Source organism: Diceros bicornis, chromosome 23, assembly GCF_020826845.1.
Source record: "Diceros bicornis minor isolate mBicDic1 chromosome 23, mDicBic1.mat.cur, whole genome shotgun sequence".
NCBI classification, from domain to species: domain Eukaryota; kingdom Metazoa; phylum Chordata; class Mammalia; order Perissodactyla; family Rhinocerotidae; genus Diceros; species Diceros bicornis.
The window spans coordinates 51,269,447-51,282,906 of record NC_080762.1 but is presented as its reverse complement, the minus strand read 5'-3'; the positions used below and the strand labels follow the sequence as shown (position 1 = coordinate 51,282,906).

At 35.5% G+C, this 13,460-nt stretch overlaps 1 protein-coding gene across 9 annotated transcripts in view; it reads left to right on the top strand.

Annotated features, from left to right (window-relative positions):
- Positions 1-5,334, top strand: part of TTK (TTK protein kinase) — a 37,453-nt gene extending 32,119 nt beyond the window's left edge. For all 9 annotated transcript variants that reach the window (XM_058566726.1, XM_058566729.1, XM_058566728.1 and 6 more), the window contains 4 exons: positions 2,409-2,585; positions 2,962-3,046; positions 3,374-3,471; positions 4,933-5,334. In XM_058566726.1, the coding sequence (XP_058422709.1) occupies positions 2,409-2,585; positions 2,962-3,046; positions 3,374-3,471; positions 4,933-5,019 (447 nt within the window). In that variant the 3' untranslated portion in view covers positions 5,020-5,334. The remainder of the gene's footprint in view (positions 1-2,408; positions 2,586-2,961; positions 3,047-3,373; positions 3,472-4,932) is intronic.
- The last annotated feature ends 8,126 nt before the right edge of the window (positions 5,335-13,460 follow it).

Below are 13,460 nucleotides of genomic sequence, written 5' to 3'. Positions count from 1 at the left end.
TCGGTGCGCACCCGGGATCCGAACCCAGACCGCCAGCAGCAGAGCACGTGCACTTAACTGCTAAGCCATGGGGCCGGCCCAGACTTGCCGTGGTTTTGTTGGTTTTAAAGAAGCAGGTCTTGATGTCATTTATCGATTCTATTTTCATGTGCTTTCTAATTAATTCCTGCTTTTGTCTTTGTTATTTATATTCTCTTTAGGTTTATTTTTTTCCTAGCTTCTGGATTTAAATAATAGCTAATTTAATTTTAGTATTCTTGCTTATAATTAAAAACACTAAAACTGACTTTTACTTTAGCGGCTACTTACAGGTGTTACTGTAGTGTTTCTTATTTTCATTAATTTCTAAAATTTGTGATTTCAGTTTTAAAATTGTTTCTTTTTTCCTATAAAGTAAGGTTTATTTTGAGTTGCTACAGTTCAGATTTTTTCAGTTGTCAGTTCAGTGATTTAATATGTGTTGGTAAATCTCACTTCAGTTGGATCACCTGCTATCCAATGGCCTTAGGGATTCTGGATAGAAGACACATTTTTATCCCAATATGTGAGGTAATCCCTCAAAACCCCTCCCACTTCAGCTCTGTCCTCAAATTACTTTCCAGTGAACGCCTGTTGGCTCTTTGCGGCTTCTGTTCTAACTCTTTCAGGCACATTCATTACTTCCCTCTGCTTTCTGCTTCTCATGCCTCTACCATGAGGAGTTGTGGCTCTTAGTTGTCTCCATCCACTTACATACCCACTTCTGGGCTTCTTGGGGATACTTTCTCATCTAGTTTTGTTGTAAATATTTTCCATATTTGGAAAATCATATCATGGTTTTGCTATCAGGCTGCTCTATCCATCTTGTCTGGGGATTTGGAGAGATTGAAAAACTTTGCCGCAATGGCCACCGTCATTTTCCTAGAATCTGAACTTCTTTTTAATCTGTGATTTATTTAGAAATGGACTTAATTTCCAGGTGGTTAGACTGAAGGAAGAGGAGGTTATTTTGTATTAATTTTCAGTTTTCTTTGTGTTCATATAATGGGATCTCTTTTATCTGTCATCTTCTGAAAGGTGTGTTAAAATCTCTCCCTCCAAAAAGAATTTCACTTTTTTCTCCCCCCCAAAGCGCCAGTAGATAGTTGTATGTCATAGTTGCACATCCTTCTAGTTTCTGTATGTGGGATGCAGCCTCAGCATGGCCAGAGAAGCAGTGCGTCAGTGTGCGCCCAGGATCCGAACCTGGGCCGCCAGTAGCGGAGCGCGCGCACTTAACCGCTAAGCCACGGGGCCGGCCCTCCAAAAAGAATTTAATACAATTTTTGCTTAATATGGTTCTATTAAATGTGGTCTCACTGCATAGAAGTTCATAACTATTGTCTCTTCTTGGTTGATTGTACCTTTTATCACTGTAAAATGACTTTCCCTCTTCTGTTAAAAGTATTTTGCCATATTGTCTTTTTCTAATATTAACATTGCAGTCTCTGCCTCCCCCCACCCCTTTTTTATATTCATTACATATGTCCATTTCTTTTCTTTTTTCCCTCTATCTTTCTATGTCATTTGGTTTAGATTTATCCTTTGTGGAAAGCATATGGTTATATTTTGTTTTAATATGTATTTACGTATCTTTTAAAAGAGGAATTTAGTCATTCTCATTTATTATGCCCACTGCAATGTTTGGGCTTATTCATGTTCTTTTTTATGTTAAAAATGTAACTATGTATAATACTGCATTATTTCTAATGAGATTTTAATACAAGGAACATTTAATAATAAGTAATATTTACTGAGTACTTACTATAACCAGAAACTATCCTCTGTGCTTAACCATGTCTCGTACCGTTTAATGCCCATGACAATGTACTTTTATTATTTCTGTTTTAGAGATGAGGAAATGAAGATGTATAGAATTACCAGCTAGTGATAAGACCAGGATTCAAGCCCAGCGCTGTCTGGCTCTATAGTTTGTGCTCTTGGATTTAGGGTAGCTCAACTTAAATAACCTTTCCAAATCTATACATACTTATATATTATGGATTTGTGTAAAAATTTATTATAATCCAATAATTCTGGGGAAAACAAGTAAATTTAAAATTTGCAGGTTTTTTTTAGTTTTCTGTTTTCACAGTCTGAGAAGAATGCAATATTGGTTCAGTTGAGATATTTTAATTATGAGTTTGTTGAAAGATCTAAAGTGAAACTCATCTCTTTTGATAAAATAATCAAATGTAATAAAAACTAGAAAAAGATGTTTTGTCGTGTAAACATAATCTAGTACTTGCACGTTCATTGAGGTTTAGTTATGATTTTAAATATTAGGTAGATATAGAAAATAGATATGGATATAGATATGTAGATAGATAATATTCTAACATTTAATTTTATATTAAATTAACAGTTTTTTGTTTTTTTTTTTCCCTTAGATAAGCCCCAAAAGTGATGTTTGGTCTTTAGGATGCATTTTGTACTATATGACTTATGGGAAAACACCTTTTCAGCATATAATTAACCAGATTTCTAAATTACATGCCATAATTGACCCTAATCATGAAATCGAATTTCCTGATATTCCAGAGAAAGATCTTCAAGATGTATTAAAGGTAACATTAATAGTATAAGGATGTAGAAGATCAATATTTCATATATTTAATTGTTTGCTTAAAAGAAATAGCTGAAATGAGTGGCTTAGATATAACTGGTCTATGGAAAGGAATTGCTGACTGAATAAGCTTTCTAAGACATGGTAAGTTTACTTTTAAGGTGTTTTTAAATTTTTTTCCCAGTTTTATTGAGATATAATTGACATATAACCTTGAAGCTGTCTTAAAACTTAAGAATACTTGGGGATTTTGCAAAAATGACTTGGGAATTAATCTTCTAGAAAGCAATTTCTGTAATATGATGCAATCTGGAAAAATATGTTATTACATAAGAAAACTTGCTTTGTTTTTTAAAAAATTAATCTTATTTTTATAGTGTTGTTTAATAAGGGACCCCAAACAGCGGATATCCATTCCTGAGCTCTTGGCACATCCATATGTTCAAATTCAAACTCATCCAGGTACTTCTTTAAAAATCTGTTTATTACCAGATTACTAATATAAACAGCTTTTTAACTATAACAAAAAACAGAATCTGAATTGACTACTCTTGTTCACCTTGCCTCCTTCCTCAAGGAAGTTCCTTTTATGCTAAATACTAAAATAAATGAAATTGCCTATCTGTGCTTACTGGCGTTTGTTTTCACTTATCCTAGATAAGGGGCTATGATCGGTGATAAATTATAGGAATGCCAGTTATTGTGCTGTTCAACAGAATGTGTATTTATGTGTGAACTTATATTTTTCTTCTTGGTACCAGTGTGTTACTGATTATATTTATTTTACAGGTAACCAGATGACTAAGGGAACCACTGAAGAAATGAAATATGTTCTGGGCCAACTTGTTGGTCTGAATTCTCCTAACTCCATTTTGAAAGCTGCTAAAGTAAGTGTTTCTATTCTCTGTCTACATTAATTTAGACTGTTTTATATAGTTTAGTGAGTTAGACACTTAAAGAAACAGGAAATCCAAAGAAAAGTTGGTCCAATCATCAGATCACTTATGAAGTATATTTCTACATTTAGATACTTAACATGTGCTTTTTGACAAATATAGATTTATTTGATTTACATTCTTATTGTGCAGACAGCACAGTTGAAAGTGGAGGTACATATGAGGTGCATTCAAAAGATTGCTGTCAGGTCTCAACTGGAATAAGTTTAATAAGGTATCTGTCTTTTAAACTCTACACCATTCTCAACACAGCTTTGGAATTCATTTCTTCTAGCCAATTTTTTTCTTAAACCATCTTAGATAAATCACAGAATTTGTCACATGTAATAACTTCTCTGAAGCTGTATATAGCAATGAATACATTTCTCAAAGGAAACGTCTCAAGCCATTCAGCCTCCCAATGCCTGTTTAGATCTATACCATTATTTTTGAATCTCACTGTCATCAAACACCTAGTCGTTTCTAGAACTCTGTGTTTGCTTATTGACCAACTGGTTTAGTTACCAAGTAGTTAATAATTATATATTCAGTTATAACATTATTAAAAAATTATGAGAGCTTAAACTAAAAACACTCTTAGCTCTCTGTGGTAAAGCCGATCTAAGATGTCAAGAACTTGGACACATTTCTGAAGGAATTTCCTATACATTCACTATTGTATTTGCATTCATATGATATGAGATAAATTTCTTAAATTTTCTCAAGTGCTGATGCCTAAATCAATGACTTTAGGAATTAAAATTGGACAAAATTTGTTTTGTAATTTTGATCTATGTTTCATATCTCTGTGTCTTCAATTTGTACCAGTGTATTGTTTACAGCCTTTTATAAATAAAATTGAGTTGGATTAGTTACCTTTATCACTGAGGTTCTGTGTTCCTTGAAGGCAAAGATGTCTGTTGTCTTCATAAATTAGATGTTGGCTTAGCCTTAAATCCCTTTTTTTTAAACATATAGATTTTAATATAGCTAATTATACTTATTTATATAACAATTTGTATGTTTTTTAATTTCCTCTGTTCATATCATCTGAAAATATGTATTGTGTCCAGATGAGTATATTTTACAGTATAGGAATTTATCTAAGACTGGCTTTATGTAAGGAAAAGTAAGGAAGATCAAGAAGGCCTTGAAGGCGCATGTATATGCTTATTTGTAGCTGTGTTACATTTCTCTCACAGAAAGACTGAGCTGCAACATGATAGCTGATTCTTAGACCAAGCTAGGTGTTTAAAATTCTTAATTATCTCCAATAGTTTATAACATAAGTTCCTAATTATAAAAACAAGAGAGAAATTGATTACATGTTAGAACTTGTCGAGTTATCTTTATTAATCTGATTATACATTTAATTTTAAAAGTTACAAAACAGATGTGTGTTTTTAATTTCAGACTTTATACGAGCACTATAGTAGTGGGGAAAGTCATGATTCCTCTTCGTCATCCAAGATGCTTGAAACAAAATGGGGAAAAAAATGATTTGCGTCTACTCATAAACTGTCAAAAATCACCCAGAAAATATATTGAACTGTATACTCCTGATTCTCTGGAAATCTACTCTTGAAGACAACTTCACACTAAAATGTCATTGGCAGAAAAATTCAGTGGATTATCCTCAAAAGAAAAGTGTAAAAATAATAACCACTAATAGCCCTGTACATATTAAATTGTGGGATTGTTTTCTCTCTTTTATGCTTTCCTGTAAATCTGTTTGACATTTCACACTTGGAGTAGTGGGTGGACAACTGAAATATATTCTGAAGAACTATGTAAATAAAGCTTTAGAGCATAAAAGGTCAAAGTTGTAAAATTATTTTCTTCAAGCAAATGTATTGTTGGTGTGGCAGCAAAATTTTTAATAAAAATTGGATAAAGGGAAAATACAAGAGTAGGCCTTAGTAAACGAATTTTGGAAAAAAAATACCAAAGGGTTTGAGTTCTAAAATAGATTTTCTTTTTTTTTGGTGAGGAAGATTAGCCATGAGCTAACATCTGTGCCCATCTTCCTCTATTTTTATGTATGGGACGCTGCCACAACGTGCCTTGATGAGCGGTGTGTAGGTCCACACCCGGGATCTGAACCTGCAAACCCCGGGCCACCAAAGTGGAGTGTGTGAGCTTAACCACTATGCCACCAAGCCAGCACCTAAAATAGATTTTCTGATTGCTTTATGGCACTAATATAGTCCAGAGTTTTAGGGCTGCACTTGGTTCTTTTAATTCTCCCTTTGACTCTTCATAATATCTGCTGTTTTTGGTGTTTAGTGGTATAAGTTGTCAGGACACGCCCTCATTGTGTGACTTGCTGGTAATGAGTAATTACAAATGTCCCAGAGTCTCTGGGACTGAATCTAATAAGTTAATTAAAGATATTATCATATAGTATTCTCTTCCCCCCCCCCTTTTTTTTTTTGTAGGTTTTTATAGCCTTTTTTCTTTTATTAAGAATTTTTCTTAGAACAGTTTTAGGTTCACAGCAAAATTGAGTGGAAGGTACAGAGATTTCCCATATATCCCCTGCCCCTACACATGCATAGCCTCCCCCATATCAACATCCCCCACCAGAGTTGGTACATTTGTTACAATGAATGAACCTACGTTGACACATCATAATCACCCAAAGTCCATAGTTCACATTACGGTTCACTTTTGGTGTTGTGCATTCTGTGGGTTTGGATAAATGTATAATGATATGTATCCATCGTTATACTATCACACAGAGTATTTTCACTGCCCAAAACATCCTGTGTTCCACCTATACATCCCTCTCCTACCCCACAACCCCTGGCAACCACTGATCTTTTTACTGTCTCTATAGTTTTGCCTTTTCCAGATTGTCGTATAATTGAAATCACATAGTGTGTAGCCTTTTCAGATTGGCTTTTTTCACTTAGTAATATGCATTTAAGTTTCCTCCATATTTTTTCATGGCTTGATAGCTCATTTGCTTTTAGTGCTAAATAATATTCCATTGTCTGGATGTACCACAGTTTGTTTATCCATCCACCTACTGAAAGGCATTTTGGTTGCTTCCAAGTTTTGGCAATTATGAATAAAACTGCTATAAACTTCTGTGTGCAGGTTTTTGTGTGGACATAAGTTTTCAACTCCTTTGGGTTGAAACCAAAGAACATGATTGTTGGGTCATATGGTAAGAGTATGTTTAATTTTGTAAGAAACTGCCGAACTCTCTTCCAAAGTGGCTGTAGTATTTTGCATTCCCACCAGCAGTGAATGAGTGTTCCTGTTGCTCCACATTCTTGCCAACATTTGGTGTCAGTGTTTTGGATTTTGGCCATTCTAATAGGTGTGTAGTGGGGTCTCATTTTAGTTTGCAGTTCCCTAATGACATGTGATGTGCAGCATCTTTCCATGTGCTTACTTGCTGTCTGATATTTTCTTTGGTGAGGTGTCTCTTAGGGTCTTTGACTCATTTTATAACTTGTGTTGTTTGTTTTCTTACTGTTTTAAGAATTCTTTATATATTTTGGATAACAGCCCTTTATCAGATGTGTCTTTTGCAAATATTGTCTCCCAATTTGTGGTTTATCTTCTTTTCTTGACATAGTCTTTCACAGAGCAGGAGTTTTTAATCGTACTGTACTCCAATTTATCAATTATTTCTTTCGTGGATTGTGCCTTTGGTGTTATATCTAAAATGTCATCACCATACCCAAGGTCATCTAGGTTTCCTCATATGTTATCTTTTAGGAGTCTTATAGTTTGCATTTTAACTTTAGGTGTGTGATCCACTTTGAGTTAATTTTTGTGAAGGGTGTAAAGTCCGTGTCTAGATTCATTGTTTTGCATGTGGATGTCCAGTTGATCCAGCACCATTTGTTGAAAAGACTATCTTTCCTCCGTTGTATTGCCTTTGCTCCTTTGTTAACTGTATTTATGGGGGTCTATTTCTGGGCTCTCCGTTCTATTCTGTTCCATTGATCTATTTGTCTCTTCTTTCACCAATAGCACACTGTCTGGATTACTGTAGCTTTAAAGTAAGTCTTGAAGTTGGGTAGTGTCACTCCTCCAACTTTATTCTCCTTCAGTGCTTTGTTTGCTATTCTGGGGTTTTTGCCTTCCCATATAAACTTTAGAATCCATTTGTCAATATCCATAAGGAAACTTGGGATTTTAATTGAGATTGTATTGAATCTATAGATCAAGTTGGGAAGAACTGACATCTTGACAATATTGAGTCTTCTATCCATGAACATGGAATATCTTTCTATATAGTTCTTTGATTTTATTCATCAGTTTTGTAGTTTTCTTTATACAGATCTTGTACATATATTGTTAAATTTATACCTAAGTATTTCATTTTTAGAGAAACTAAATAGTATTGTTTTTTTAATTTCAAATTTCACTTGTTCATTGCTGGTACATAGGAAAACAGTTGACTTTTGTATATTAACCTCATATCTTGCAACTTTGCTATTATTGCTTATTAGTTCCAGGAGTTTTTTTGTTGATTCTTTTGGATTTTCTGCATTTACAATCATGACATATGCAAAGACAGTTTTATTTCTTTTTTCCAAATCTATACGTTTTATTTTTTTTTCATCATGAATGGGTGTTAGATTTTGTCATGGTTTTCTTGCATCTATTAATATGATCATGTGATTTTCTTTTTTAGCTGGTTGATGTAATGGATTACGTTAATTGATTTTTGAATGTTGAACCAGCCTTGCACAGCTGGGATAATTTCCAATTGGTTGTGGTGTATAATTCTTTTTATACATTGTTGGGTTTTATTTGCTAATATTTTGTTGAGGATTTTTGTATCTATATTCATGAGAGATATTGGTCTGTAGTTTTCTTGTAATGTCTTTGTCTAGTTTTGGTGTTAGGATAATGCTGGCCTTATAGAATGAGCTAAGAAATATTCCCTCTGCTTCTATCTCTTGAAAGGGATTGTAGAGAATTGGTGCAATTTCTTCCTCAAACATTTGGTAGAATTCAGCAGAACCCATCTGAGCCTTGTGCTTTCTGTTATGAAAGGTTATTAATCATTGATTTAATTTCTTTAATACATATAGACCTAGTAACACTTTATTTCTTCTTGTGTGAGTTTTGGCAGATTGTGTCTTTCAAGAAACTGGTCCATTTCATCTAGGTTATCAAATTTGTAAGCATAGAGTTTCTATTCTTTTTCTGCCTTTTGTGTGGTTTTTTGTTTTGTGTGTGAGGAAGATCAGCCCTGAGCTAACATCCGTGCTAATCCTCCTCTTTTTGCTGAGGAAGACTGGCCCTGAGCTAACATCCGTGCCCATCTTCCTCCACTTTATGTGGGATGCTGCCACAGCATGGCCTGACAAGCGGTGCATTGGTGCATGCCCGGGATCTGAACCTGGGCCACCAGCAGCGGAGCGCGCGCACTTAATCCCTGTGCCATGGGGCTGCCCCAGGATTTTTTTTTTTATCTTTGATTTTCCGTAGCTTGAAAATGATATGCCTAGGTGTAGTGGGTTTTTTTGCATTTATCCTGGCTGGATAAATGCCCTGAGCTTCCTGTATCTCTGGTTTGGTGTCTGACATTAATTCAGGGAAATTCTCAGTCATTGTTTTAAATATTCTGTTCTTTTCTCTCCTTCATCTTCTGGTATTCATTCCCATTATGCATATGTTACACCTTTTGTAGTTGTCCCACAGTCCTTGGATATTCTTTCCTGATTTTTTCAGTCTTTGTTCTCTTTGTTTTTCAGTTTTGGAGGTTTCTATGGAGATATCCTCTAGAACATATATTCTTTCCTCAGCTGTGTCTAGTCTACTAGTAAGCCCATCAAAGGCCTTCTTCATTTCTGTTACTGTGTTTTTGATCTCTAGCATTTCTTTTTCATTCTTAGGATCTCCATCTCTCTGCCTACATTGCCCGTCTGTTCTTACATGATGTCTGCTTATCCATTAAAGCCCTTAGCATATTAATCACAGTTGTTTTAAATTCCCAGTCTGATAATTCCAACATCCCTGCCACATCTGCTTCTGATGCTTGCTCTGTCTCTTCAAATTGTGCTTTTTGTCTTTTCGTATGTCTTGTAGTTTTTCTTGATAGCTGGATATGATGTATCAGCTAAGGGAACTGCTGTAAATAGGCCTCTAATCATGTGAGGTGTGAGGAGGAGAAGCATTCTATAGTCCTGTGATCAGGTCTCAGTCTTTCAGTGAGCCTGTGCCTCTGAACTGTGAACTTCACAGATGTTTCTCTGTTTTTTTCTCTCTTAGATGGAACAGGATGGCTAGAGCTGGCTGGAGTTGATCCCGGGTACTTCCCCTAGGTCCCTTAGATTCTGAAAAAACCCAGCAGGTTAGGCTCTGGTTAACTAGCTTCCCCTGAGGGCAGGCCTGGTAAGAAGGGAGTGCTCTGTGTATTTCAGAACGGTTCCTTTTTTTCCTCTCCCTGCTGGAAGCATTATGGGATTTTTCTCCGAATTTACTGTAGAAACCTGATCAAGCTCTTGGAGGTAAATCTCACAATATTGTAGGAGTCCCCCTATGACTGAGGCCCCCTGGTGTTTTTCACTCTTGGAGTTGTCTGTCCTCAGAGTCATTAACTACAGTTCTGGTTTTCCTACCCTGGTCCTGGGTCCTCTGGCGGTTTCTGCTCCTGCGCCTCTGTCCCAGTAAGCCATGACTCCCTGTATTCGCCTGTCTTTCTCTCCAATCTTGGGGACAGCAGTTTGCCTTGTGTCCTTGCTGTCTTACAGATCTAAGAAGGTTTGTCGATTTGTCAGTCTGTTCATCTTTTTACTTGCTGTTAGGATGGAGAGTAAGCTTCCAGCCTCCTTAGCTGTGGAACCAGAAACCAGAGTCCTATTTTAGTTTTTAATTTTTTTTAATTGAAAACACAATATAATCATATGCTAAAAAAAAATTAGTAGCAAAGACTATAAAATGAAAAAAAAAGATTCCCTCCCAACAAAAGTTTCTTTTTGGCTATTGATCAGATGCCTCCCTCAGCTCATGGCCTCATGGGCCTCTCCATAAGGCAACTCACAATGTGCTAGCTGGCTTCATTCAGGGCGAGCCAGCTAGCAAGCAGGAGAGGACGCCCAAGACTGAAGCCACAGTCTTTTTATAACCTAATATTGGAAGTGACATCATTTCACTTTTTGCCATGTTCTATTTGTTGGAAGTGAGTCACCAGCCACATAAAAAAGGAGGCGACTACATGGGTGTGAATGCCAGGAGGCAGAAACCATCATGGGCCATCATCCAGGCTCCCTACCACTAAAAGTTAGCTCTTTGATGCTATTCAAAATGTTAGCTCTTTTTATAATTTATTTTTCTCCTATTTTGTACAGATTTTAAAGTTTGTCCTCAGGAAGGTTGGTCTAAATTACCTTTTTCCTTGCTTTTAAAAACTAATTTTATCGTATATGTATATATCCTTAAACAATATACTGGCATCTCCTTAATCTGTTCTTGAAAAATCAGTTCTTTGCAAAAATAACTTCTAAGCAGGAGCCTATTCTTTTCTATTATGTTAAATGGAAAAATTACAATGTATTGCTTGCTTCCTGAAACACTAAAATGCCCTTAGATAAGGGACAAGTTAGGATGACAACGTTTAATATATCACTTTTTGATTGCTAAATTGTATCCATTTTTGCCTTATATATTTTGAGGCTATTTTAACACGGTGCATACAGATTTAGAATTTTTTATCTTCCTGGTAAGTAGAAAGTTTATCATTTCATAGAGATTCTCTTGATTTCTAAATATGTATTTATTTCTTATAAATATGGCCTTTCCAGGTTTCTTTTGGTTAATAGTTGTCTGATATATATATGTATTTTTTTAATTTATTCTTTAATTTCAACTTTCCATGTCATTTTAGCAATTTCCCTTGTAAATGACATACCTGAATTTTACTTTATATCCAATCACTGGAAATTTCTGTTTTCTTTTTTGACAAATTTAATCTATTAATATTTGTTATGATTATAGTAAATTTTTTATTGTAATATGTTTTTATTTCTATTTAACCTACTTTTTCTATGTTTTCTTTATTCTTTGCTCACCTCCCCACTTTTTTTTTAGTTTTGTGTATGCTTTACTATTTCATGATTTCCCCTCTGATGGCTTGGAAGGTTTAGAGTCTCTTTTTTTTTTTTAGTGATTAGTCTTATATTTTACCATGCTTCTTTAACTTAACAAAGGCTTAAGTTAAATAAATACCTCAACCTCCCTACCAAACAATACAAAGACTTTAGTGTATTTTAGCTGCATTAGAACAACTTGTATGCCATTGTGGTGTAATAGTTTAGTTTTATCCTATTATAACCCCACAGACTATTATTATCCTTTTATACAGACAATATATATTTAGATTCACAGAAACATTTACCATTTGATATCTTACTTGTATCTCAGACTATTCTTTTAGGTTGATTCCCTCTCTTTTTGAAGTATGCCCTTTGGAAATTCCTTTAGCAAAGATCTGTTGATAGTAAAATAATCTCTTTTTGTTTACTTGAAAATGTTTTTAATTCACCCTTGTTTTCATAAAGATTGTGTTTTCAGGGTCTCAGTTCTAAACTGACAGTTATTTCTCTTTGCCCTTTGAGATTAGTATTGCACCTACTTCTGGTTTCCATGGTTGCTGTTAGAAAGTCTTCTATTTATCTAGTTATTATTTCTATATGAGTGATCTGCCTTTTTCCTTTGGCTGCTCTTTAAGATCTTCTTTTTACCTTCGGTGATCTACTGTTTCACTATAATATGACTAATCATTGATTTTTTATTTTAATCTTGTTTGGTATATACTATGCTTTCCAACTCTATGGGATCACGTCTTCTTTTTTTTTGTTTGTTTTTGTGAGGAAGATCAGCCCTGAGCTAACATCTATTGCCAATCCTCCTGCTTTTTTTTCCCTTTTTCTCCTCAAAGACCCAGTATATAGTTGTATGTCATAGTTGCACATCCTTTTAGTCGCTGTATGTGGGACGTGGCCTCAGCACAGCCAGACAAGCGGTACGTTGGTGTGCGCCCGGGATCCGAACCCAGGCCGCCAGTAGCGGAACGCACGCACTTAACCGCTAAGCCACGGGGCCGGCCCGCATGTCTTCTTGACTCCGAAAAATTCTCAGTCATTATCTCTTCAAACTCTTTTATGTTTAGAAATTCCATTTGGTTCTTTGTCAAATCTACCTGGTTTTCCATGATGATTTCTCACTTATTCCTCAAATGTGTGAGTCTATAATTTATTTCTTTAGTCTTTTTTACATGGAGCAATTTTTTATATTCAGTATCTGCAATTCTAGTACTTGAAGTTTTTGAGTTGAAATCTCTTCTTCTGTTTGTTAGTTTTTCTTCTAACTCTGTCTCATGGTTTCTTACTGTGTTGGAGGTCTCCAAGACAACCCCCAAGTTTGATGATTTGCTAGGAGAACTCACAGGATTCAGCATATGGTCCTACTCCTGGCTATGATTTATTGTAGTGAAAGGATGTGTGGAAAATCAGCAAGGGAAAAAGGTGCATGGAGCAAACTCCACAGGAAACAAGCTACAAGCCTCCAAGAGTCCTTTCCCAGTGGGTCATGTGGGATGTGCTTAATTTCCTAGCAACAAGTTGTGACAATACCTGTAAAATGTTGTCTACCACAGAAGCTCATGAGAGACTTGACACCCAGGTTTTTATTGGGGGCTGGTGATGTACTCACCCTTTGCCTGGCGTGTACCAAAATTTTATGCTCCCAGAAGAAAGCAGGTGATTAACATAAGCCATACTGATCGTACCTCACAGTTTAGGCACAGGGAGCTACTCTTGTTATTTAGGCAGTGGTAGGCATTGAAGTGCCCAGGCTCCAGCCTAGGGCCAACCTTGCTAGCAGGCCTTTTTAAGGATAGCAGTCTCAGGCTTGCTATGTTAATTCTTTTCTGTACACTTACCTTCTTGTGAGGTTGTTGGTCTTCGTTT